Raw genomic sequence first — 10991 nt, forward strand, 5'->3', positions numbered from 1 at the left:
CAGCGGTGGGAAAAAACCTGTGAACCAAATTTTAGTATTGTTATTCTGTTGAACTTTTATGTGTGGCTACATCAAGACAGAAAAGTGATAGAGGTGTGTAAAAGTTGACCGTTCTCAAAAGCCAACAAAACAACAAAAACCAAAAATTGTTGTTTTTTTGGAGCGTGTTAGGGACCGAGCCTGGGGCCGGTGTTTACCTGAGACTGAGAGCTGCTGCTGGGTTGAGGGGTGACAGATGATGCAGTGAGGGAAACAAAGGGAAGGACAGGCTGACGGAGGCTGTGAAATAAGTCTGGAACAAGAGGCTCTATGTTAGCTGGAGGTTAGTGAAACCACACTAGGCTGTATGTTAGGCTAAGCTGACTACTGCTGCAGTGTTACTAGAACGTGGGTGTGATTGCTTCCTCTGCTCTGAGCCCTATTAGCTTAGAGGATGGAACTGTACCGCAACCTTGCAGAGGATCAAAGGAGTCCATGAAGTCCAGGTTGGGCTGCAAGGGGATGAGTCCTGGTTGGATCATGTCCGCATTCCCTGCATGAGCTGCCGACGTCGGAGGGAGAGGCGAGAAAAACGTTCAGAAAAAAAAAAAAAAAAAACTTATACAAAAACTCATAATGTATCAGTCGTGAAACTCAAATTTCTCACCAATCTCTCTAGGATTAGGCAAGCCCAAGGGCTGGTGTGAGGCCAGCGTGGAGAACAGCGTGTCTGAAAACTCGGACATCAGGACGTCCATGTCAAAGAGCGTGTCCATCTCCATGGGGGCGGGCGCTTCCATGTGCCTGCGCGTCATTCGACGCACGGCAGCTTCTTCATCCTGATAAAAGGAAGTACGGAGCATGTCTGGAAAGACTTCCCCAAACAGCGACAACTGCTCCTCTGGCCCCTTTGAATATATTCAAAATGCAACCACCAAGCCAGTTAATGTCACACAAGCATGCAGTGAGGTGCACAGCCACCAAGGAGTGGAACAATCGTAACTCGTGCAAAAAAAAATATTACGCGGACATTTCCTGTGCAAAACTGCTGTTTATCACCGGGAAGGGGTCTGATCAGGCATGAGCCAGTTACAGATATCCGGGTTTATCGAGGTCTTCTAAAAACGGCTCCAATTTAGCGCCACACCGGTCCTGCAGGTTAAACACGTTTTGATTTGACAGCAGAGAAAGAGGTAAAGTTCTCTGACTATTTGATGCGTGGGGAAAACCATCTTCTCCAGCAGCTGTTGCTGAGCACTTCAGGTCCACAGGCTGAAAAATGGCCTCCATACGGGTCCTTCACCTCCTACATTAAGATTGCCCCCTGCAGACGCCCGAGGCTCTCAGCTCCTTAAATTCATCTTTGTGTTTTTGTTCGTGTTTTCACCTCACCAAGCATTGATCCTTTAATTATTCACACTCACACGCTGATGTCTATTGGCACACGTTTAGCTTCTCCAGCAGCGTTTGTTTGGACAACCATTCAAATTACACAGTCCTTTAACTTTTTTCCATTTTTTGCTAATGACTATTTGCACACTTTTTAGCTTCTCCAGGAATGTTCGTCTGGTACATTCATGCAACCGCACAGTACTTTGCATCGTTCTGTAAACTGACTGCTACCCGTCTTTCTGACTTGATCATTAATTAATTTGACCATTTCTAATGACTAATTGTGCACTTTTCAACCTCTCAGGGAGTATTGTGTCTCACGCATTGATTCAACTGCACAGTAGTTTGCATTTTTCTCAAAAGGTGACTGCCATCTCTCTTTTTTGACTCGAATATTTAAATCTTATCCGATCCTAAGGACTATTTGCACGCTTCTTAGCTTCTCAGGAGGTGTTGTCGGTGCATTCAACTTGAACACCACGTCTTGTTTTGTGTAAACTCTGAGCCGGTGTCTCACCAATATGTCATTATGGTCACATAATGACAGTAAAGATTATTAATTCTTGATGAGAGAGGCAGATTTTGTGCCAAGTCATAGTGAAGGGCACCGAGCTTGTGAAGCAAAGCAGATGCTAAAGGTTTATAGTTGAGGGATCTCGCTGCCTGAGGATATTCATCTTTTAGGAACAGATCTGGTCCAGACCTGATGCTTTCACATTTTTTCCCCTTATGGTAAGTAATAAATATTAATATCAGCAGCTTTAAAACTACAGCTGGCAATGGTGATAAACCAGCTCCTACGGTCACAGCATACCAAGGTTTAAAAAAAAAAGCCCCCTGCCCTTCACTCCCAACACGTTTCTCATGTTTAGAAAGCAGCAACGTGAAACAGATTCACCAGCTGGCAGAAGTTTTTACGTCCAGTTGTCGAGGTTAAAGGCTGGAGAGATGCTGTCTGTTAAGCAGGCGACTGCAGCCAAAAACATCCTAGAAAATAAAGTTTTTTTACAGATTGCTGATTGTTTAAAACGTTGGTGGATTACCTTAACCTGGATGAATGAGAATCTCAGCAGATGTAGTTAAAAGTTTTTCACCTAAACGCCATGAATGCTGTGGTATTTTCCCCTCAAATTTATCCCACAGTCAGAATCTCATACTGGCCCATGCCTGGATCAGACCCGTTACAATTTTTATGCATCAAATCAAGACTATATTCATTGAAATTTATGACAATACACAGGAAATCGCCACTCAAGCTGTGCAATCACATGTGAGCATAGACTAGAAATATAGATCTGAAGCCAGAAGAAACTTCCAGCACATACTGTATGTCCTTGTTTACACCAACAACAATGTGACCATAACTCAAACACTAAGTGCCAAAGCAGTGTGAATGCTCAGAGTAATCACATCAAAAGCATATACATATATATATATATTTTTTTTAAATAAATAATTCAGCTTGTCTTCAACCTGCCTCAAGTGTTTGTTCAGATTGTTTCTGCGCATCTTGTGTCATTCAGCAGATTACTAGATTTTTCCACTAGTTTTTTAATGACATTATGGACATTTCAAGAAAAAACTAAAAAACTACTTGGCTTTTACTGATTATCTTTGTTCCACAAATCGTTTAATAACACATTGCTGAAGCTGGCTTCCATGTCAGCAGTGATGTTAACAGGACCATTTCATGATTTATATCAGTTACAATCTATAAAATGTACAACAAAAATCGGAACTGGAATGAATTTAGGACAATTGGATTCATCTTAAAGCCCAGAAGTAAAAGTATCCAGAGGCAAAAACATGAAAATGGTTAAACTTTTTGGACTTTTTAATTAATCTGTTCTGTTAGCATCTTAAAACCCAATAAGCACCAACGTGTCAAATCAAACATAAATGTTGCTATTTAAATTGAAATAGATGTAAAGAGCCTTCTATCTCTTTCCAGAAATTCTGATTTGTAGCTCTTATACATTATCCATTTTGTACTTGTCAAGGCTTGAAAATTATACATTTAATCTCCATATTTTTCAAGAGCACAGGAATCCTTAAATTATAGACTGAATATGTAGCAGCACATGTATTTTAGACCATACAAACCTAAATTATAAGAAATACTTAAGATAAAAAATATCTTTATTGTCCCACAATAAGGTATAACATAATTTACTATTTAATACTCTATTATCTACAATAAAGTGTTAAAAATGTGTGTGTATCTGTGCCAACACAGGTAATGTAAACTTTGCTGAGGTAAGAACTGCTCTGTTGGGTGTCACATGATCGCCACCATGTCCATACCTTAAGTAAGCTGGAAAGGTCGTCATCTTTGTGTTTCTGTAGCTGCAAAACATTACAAGCAACATGGGATCATGTTTTATATCCAAACAAAGTAAAGAAACATGCATAGCAGCAGAATTGTCCTAGCACCACTTTAGACATATTATAAAAAAACAACACAATACCCTTTTTTTGAAGTATGTTCTCCATTTGTGATATTCTCTTATCACAATTTCAATTCTCCTTTTCCAGTTTTTCCCGTCCGACGCGATAGCCTGCAGAGGAAAGGAGAAAGAAACGTAGAATTAAAGTTAGCAACAGACACAAAGCTCATCCTGGAGAGGTGGCAGAAAAACCGCTGAGCTAACTGAACCAAGCTGGACACGAAAAAGCCGTCACAGCGTTTAGTCCTGACCTCTGCAGGACGGTGGACGTCCAGGTCCATGTTCCCGTCCAGAGGGGTGACAAAGTGACAAACGGGGTTTCCTCTTTTCTCCACATCTGAGGGAAGAGAACAAAACTTCTATTCACTTTCAGTTCAAACTAATCATAAAATATTCCTGGTTTTCTATCCGCAAAATAGATTTAGGCTTAAAAAATAAATAAATAAATAAAATAAAATAAAATTAAATTAAAAATAATAATAATAAAAAAAAAAATGAGATCTTGACCTGGAACCTTTATTAAATGAGGACATGCAGGCAGGAGACGCTTGAGTAAATACTCATAAAACAGCTCAATAAAAAGAACTGCATTATACCTTTAAAGGTCCACTGACATTTCTGTTTATACTGTAATAAAATAATAGCTTTATAGCTCCTAAGGTCATGGATAATACTAAAGAAATTATTGGAACATATAGCAAGATGTCTAAAAAGGAGTAATGGAAAAATAAAAATAAAAACTCAACAAGAAGCAGAATCAGATGCTAATGCATGTGTGCAGCCAAATTATTCATATAAAAAAAAAAAAAAAAAAAGTTTAAACAGTTTCCCCACATTTAAGATCCGGCACAGACTGGAAGGTGGAGCTCTTACACTGCATGTACCAGGCTCTCCATATGGCGTTGTTCAGCCGGATCTTGTCTCTCCAGAGCAGCTTCAGGCCTTTAAAGTTCTTCCATTTGGGAGACACCAACTTACCGCTGAGAAAAAAAAAAAAAAAACAGAAAAAAAAATGAGATCAACAGTGTATCATGGGATTTGTCTTCATGAAAATAACAGCTTGACACAAAAAAGTAGGAGTTGTAGGATATTCATGCTTCCAGGACCACAAACTTTAAATCTATTTCTGATACTTTGTTGGATTTTATGTGGCAAACACAGAGTTGTGTATAATAGTGAAGCGGAAGAAAGATGATGCATGGTTTTTACATCTCTTACAGATAAAAATCTGACAACTGTGCTGCAGGAAATGTATTTGACCTCTTTTCTTTAAATCTGACAACAAATACCTTCCATCAGAAACCAAATAATCAGTCTGAGCGTTATCGGACTAAATGGTGCTAATCTCATTGTGAGGAGGGAGAACTACATCCTGAACAGGCCGTGTGTGCACTGGAACACGGGGGTGGCAGCATGATGCTGTGGGACGCCTTGCTTCAGCACAGAGAAGCTGATCAGAGTTGATGGGAAGGAGCTAAACACGACGACATCCCGGGAGAAAACCTTCCAGCAGCTAGCTAGCTTACATTAGCTCCGGTTTACTGGATCTGCCGTCTCTTCCTGCTGTCGTCCCCTCTTATCTTTATTTGTAACGACATCTGAGACGTCGCTCTGGTCGTTAACTGTGCTGTGTGTGCGAAGGAGGAGTTCAACTAAAGTTTTCCACTGTAGTCTTACGCAACAACAATAAAACGTTGAATCTCCTGGTTCAGATCCAACCAAAGTGCCAGAATGGCCGAGTCCAAGCTCTGACCCAAATCCAAAGTAGAATCTGGGACTAAACTAGAAAACCCGGCGTCCAGATCCGACAGGGCCTGAGCTATTTTTGGAAAGAGCAACGGGTTAAAACGTCAGCAACCCAAAAAAAACCAAAAAAAACACCACCTGCAGCTATAAATGCAGCTAAAGGTATGTCTACATACCGCTGACTCAGGGAGGCGGCGTTAGAAATGCACAGGAACACTTTCTGTGCAAAACGCTGAGAACCGTGCATCACTTTCCTTCTTGCTTCTCCAGCCGACGCTTTGTGGTTCTGACACGAGCATTCTGGGCCGGAGGGCCTCACTCAGGGACCCAGAGTGACCTCCAGGAGGAAAGAACAAAGCTCTAACCTCTAGTGTAGTTCACTTTATTGTTAAAATTAACTACATTCGCTTTGTACCCAACAATCACCTAAAGAATGGGGGATTTGTACCTGATGACATGAACAGACGAGCTCTGAGAAACCTGGACTGCATCCAAGCTCATCTGTTCCAACCGGATTGGGGACTAAACCCGAGACGAGCGATAACAGCTAAAATGATAAGCTGTGGACAGACTGATCGTTATCAGGGGGAAAAAAAATAAATCAGGAGGCTCTGCACTGCAAAACATTTGGTCAGCTAAGAGCCTCACAGTCACACTGTAGGATCTGAGGAGAGGTGTAAAGTCCAACTCCTGGTTTTTAAAAGGCTGGTAGTGGCTGTTTATAGCCACAATTCAAGGATTGAGCCGTTTTCATCCTTCCTGTTCCAGCCGCCCTCCAATTTTATGAACTCCCTGTCCTTCCTGTCAACCCATTTTTTGTGGGATTTCCCTAAAAAAAATGTGCTGAGCTAACATACTGGCCTGGCTGTTCCTGTGCACTGCAAAAAAAGGAACTAAAAATAAGTAAAAAAATTCTTGAAATTAGTGTGTTTTACCTTTATTTGAGTAGGTAAATAAGACTATTTGCCAATGGAATAAGATTTTTGCACTTAAAATAGGAACAATTCATCTCTAAAATAACATAATTAGTTATCCTGCACTTGAAATAAGACAATGGAGATGAATTGCTCCTATTTTAAGTACAAAAGTCTTATTCCATTGGCAAACAGTCTTATTTACCTGCTCTAATCAAGGAAAATTACAATGATTTCAAGAGAATTTCACTTACTTTTAGCTCCCTTTTTGCAGTGTGAGAGTCCTCTAAAGTGAATAACTTATAAAAGGCAGAAGGAAACTGGACCTGGACACACAGACCGACAGAAGAGAGCGGCCACGATTAACGTGATTAATCTAGTTCATAATATGTCCAGATGGTACCTTCCTGGTAACAACAACTAAACAGCAACTGCTCTATTAATAGCCGTCCCAGTGAGGCCGATTTAGAGTAAGAGTCCAAGGGAACCCTCTGAGCAGCGACGCTGTAAATAGAGAATCGTGGGTAATATGAGCCTAGCGGATTTCTTGGTTTAAATCTTACTACCTGCTAACGTAATCTGCAGCTAAACTTTTGTTTTCAACGCTGAGCACGCAGCTAAACGATTACCAACAATTGACCTTTTTTATTGGGTCGGTGAGCGGCGGTATTTTTAAAATTACAAAGACGACAGAAAGAGAACTTCTTTTATAGAAAATGTAGTCAGAAATACAAGCAGATTGACATGAATGAATATTTAATGACTTATTGTAATTGGATTATTCAACACCTCTTTTTACTTTTAACGTATTTTATGCTCAACTTTACAAATCTTTTAAAAAAAAAATGTTTGCGATTTAACACGCAGTAAAAAATCTCATGTTTTGTTTACACCATTAGAGCAACAGAAACTTTCAACTCTTGGTAAAATAAACGTGTGGATTTTTTTTATAATTTTCTGACTCTTCCTAGTAAATAATCTAAGGTGAGCACTAAAAGCCGCGCTCAGTGCTTAGATGTTCCTAAGCGTAAACTAAACACGCCTCCATTCATTTCGACTTTTAGCTGAACTCCACCCATTACCTGTTTATCTTTTGCTGGTTAGTTTCCATTTTAGTCGTCTGCAGTTTTAGAAAGCATTATTTGATCATTTATGTTTATTATTTTAATTAACCCTCTGATAAAATATCCCCTGTTTATATTTGGCCTCTATACAGTCATTAACATTTGTAGCAAGTATGACCTATTCATATGTTATAATGTTATTTTTACTGTTATAGACAATTTTATTAAGCATTATATCATTTGTTTGTTGTCTTGTTTTTTTCTATTTTAGTTATTTATTGTTTTAGCAAGTATTATCTATTTGTATTTATCTTTTCCATTTTCTATTTGTTTATTATTAATCTTTTGAGTTTCTTTTAAGAACTTCTGTGTTTATATGAATATTTTATTTATATTTCCTCTCTTTCATCACTAAATGACACATTTACGTTCCTAAAGTTCCTCGTCATCTTAAATTGATTTATTAATTTGGCAGATTTTTTTTTTTTTTTACTTCTTTGAATTTTCAGTTTTGAAAGTGTTTCTTTATGTTGATCCATTTGTTTTAAACAAATGGATCAACATGAATTTTCTGTCTGTAGTTTATTTTTAGCGTTTTTTTGGAGTTGGTTCAACCTGCTGCGGTCGCCACATCACTGAGCGACCCTCACGGGGAAGACGATCTCTCTACATGACGAATGACCGCTCAGTGTTTGTATCTGATGAAAGCGTGCAACGGTGCTGCTGTTTTATGGGCTAAAATCTATGTTCGCTTTTGATTAAGAGCTTTAAGTCAAATTAACTCTACACATGTGTGGCTCAGATTAATTTCTGCCATTCCATTCCGAGGTCTAAATAATAATAATACAATTTGAGTTCTTTCATGTATCCGTGACGTTAAAGAGACATCAGCAGGACTGTGGATATCCTTTTTTTTTCTTGCTTAGCTTTGGTTTGCAAACTCAAAAACTGACAGCTCTCTGTTAAACATTCGGGATAAAAGCTTTGATGCAGAGATGCCTTTTTATTACCACTTTATGAAAAACACATCAAGATAAATATTGCATATCGGCATTCAGACTAAAAATATTGAGATATTATGTTTGGTCCATCTCGCCCAGCCCGAATTTTTACTCAAGCTCATCGCATTATGGGAATCTCATACAGACCCGTCTAGTTGGTTCCTTCATTAAAGTCACTGTTTAGCAGAACAATGACTTTAATGAAGGAATCCATTTGATAAATAGATACGTTTAGTGGTGATTTTTTTGTTTCATCATCAGCATTGCAATTTCTATTAAAATACTGCCCTAAACCTTTAAGCACACATCGCTTATCCCTACCAATAGGACCTCTAATTGAGGCACCAATCAGCTGCTTAGCAACGACTGGCTACTGGAACTGTGTTGCCTCAGCATCCGTCTCTCCCTGAAGAATGAAAGGTGCTGTTCACTAAAGCAAGTTTTACATAAACTTATAATGTGAATCCTGGTTTTGTAAGATTGCTGTGGCTCATGCTCATCACAACACCTCATTTGTTTTATATATACATATATATATATATATAAGTTAAGTGTCCCACAATGGGTGATCTAAAAGTCAGCCTAAACACAAATATTATCCTGCTATCGGCAAAGAAACTCTGTTAAACGCAAACTTCGTCTTGTGGGTCTGAGAAACAGAAATTACCACACAATTAGACAAATTTAGACTCCAGCTTGATACGACTTAGTAACAGGCTGCTAATGCACACTCAGAAGTGAAAGTATGTTTGAAATTGGCCTTTTTTTCCACTCTCTCTTTTTTTTTTTTTTTTTTTTTTTGCTGACAACGCCTCCTTGTTGCAGTGCCTTGGCCCCAAAAAGCGAGAAAACCAGTGCAGGAAATTCCTTGATTGCCAAAGAAAGCTCTCTGCAGACCGTGACAGGGTGAGGCAAGCAGGACAAGGAACTAGAGAAGGAAACTGGGTGCAGAGAGTCAAAGATTAGTGCAAGAGGAAGTCAAGAGAAGGGGAGAGTGGTGGCTGGAGAGGGGAGCTGAACATGAGGTGACATCAGGGGGCTAAAGTGAAAATGAATGTGCCATCATACACACACACACATACACACACACACGGGCAGGGTCACGTGTTGCAGCCGCTTACCTATAAGCAAGGGTCATACACTCAAAAAGTTTGGTCAGCGAGGCGTCTATGGAGAAGTGCGACGTGCTCGCCTTGCCGAAGTGATATGTCTGACAGGTCTGCTTGTTGACCGTGTCGAAGTCGTATCCCTTCTTCGGAGGGTGCTCGCTGTGCGGCGACGACACCATGAAGTGTCCGCTGTGGATGATCTGGGACTCCAGCCCGTCCGCCCTCCGTAGCCCCATGTGGGTCTCCTCCACGTCCGAGTCGTCATCTTGCTCCTGCTTCACGCTGGCCGCCGTCCGCCGGTACGTCTGCCGATGACACGACTCCCTGGTAGCCATTGTCGGTAACTCCACACACAAATGGCTAAGGCTAGCCAGCGAGCTAGGACAACAGAGCTCTTCCGTTCATGGGACCCGTCGCTGGCGGCTCCGGGGGAAAAACGCGTATCGAGTCCGGCTGTTAAAGTTTGCGCCATAAAGTCAAACTCGTCGCTTCTGCCATGTTAAAGTTTTGCCGCTGCTTTTTCTTACGGTCCGAGTTAAACTGCTGTCATCTTGTTGACGCAGCTGATAACAAAAAAAAAAGAAAAAGCTGCTTCTCCTTCTGTGGTACCAGGTTGCTGCGTTAAGGCCCGTCTGATTGGCCGAGACTCACAAGCCCATCCTATAAAAGCGCCGCTGATTGGTCAGCGCTGAAGCTCCACCCACAGTTTGGAACCTAAAATTAACCGAAGCGACGAAAGAGGCATCAGCCCCTCCATCAGCTGCGATGGGGGTTCTTTTCAGAGGCTGGCGCCCTGGGCTAGACCGCCTGTTCATGCTGTTCAGGAGAAGATGAATCGCATTTTTTTTGTGGATGATTTTTACAAACAGGTTTCAAAAATCAAGAATTCCAAAATTTAATACTGATTCGTTATCAAAAATAGTTGTTTCTCTGTTTTCTACAAAAAGAATATAGATTTCAGAAATCTCCCATGGAGTATTACCCATTTCAAAGTGTAGACAGTCTGTATTTTACTATTTGAAATATAGATGATCATAAATGTCATATTCTCCAAAAAAAAAAACTATCACTGTGAAACACCCCTATATGGCCTCATTATCTCTGTCAAGCAGTCACGCTGTGGGGTTATCACTATACATAACACAATCCTCTTAGTTATAGAAAACTCCTAATGCAACTGAGAGATGGAGAGATTTTCCTCCTTGTAGAATACTTTTCAACGCAATGGGAAGGGCAAAAAGACACAAATATCCCAAATTATTCACATTTTCCAATCAATACAGTAAATACGCATGTGTAACTACAAAAAACTGAATTGTATAAATATTGTACATTCTTG

The 10991-nt window shown here is 40.1% G+C and overlaps 1 protein-coding gene across 4 annotated transcripts in view; it reads right to left on the reverse strand.

The window, feature by feature from the left end:
* The window catches only part of LOC105919087 (MLX interacting protein), a 30537-nt gene extending 20245 nt beyond the window's left edge, over positions 1-10292 (reverse strand). For 2 of the 4 annotated variants that reach the window (XM_012854321.3, XM_021311590.2), the window contains exons 1-8: positions 9665-10292; positions 4692-4798; positions 4070-4155; positions 3840-3929; positions 3676-3717; positions 647-887; positions 446-541; positions 198-292 (exon numbers count right to left, since the gene is read on the reverse strand). In XM_012854321.3, the coding sequence (XP_012709775.2) occupies positions 198-292; positions 446-541; positions 647-887; positions 3676-3717; positions 3840-3929; positions 4070-4155; positions 4692-4798; positions 9665-9987 (1080 nt within the window). In that variant the 5' untranslated portion in view covers positions 9988-10292. The remainder of the gene's footprint in view (positions 1-197; positions 293-445; positions 542-646; positions 888-3675; positions 3718-3839; positions 3930-4069; positions 4156-4691; positions 4799-9664) is intronic. The other 2 variants (XM_021311592.2, XM_021311591.2) reach the window with 2 other exon arrangements.
* Between the last annotated feature and the right edge of the window lie 699 nt (positions 10293-10991).

Source organism: Fundulus heteroclitus, chromosome 12 (genome assembly GCF_011125445.2).
Source record: "Fundulus heteroclitus isolate FHET01 chromosome 12, MU-UCD_Fhet_4.1, whole genome shotgun sequence".
NCBI classification, from domain to species: domain Eukaryota; kingdom Metazoa; phylum Chordata; class Actinopteri; order Cyprinodontiformes; family Fundulidae; genus Fundulus; species Fundulus heteroclitus.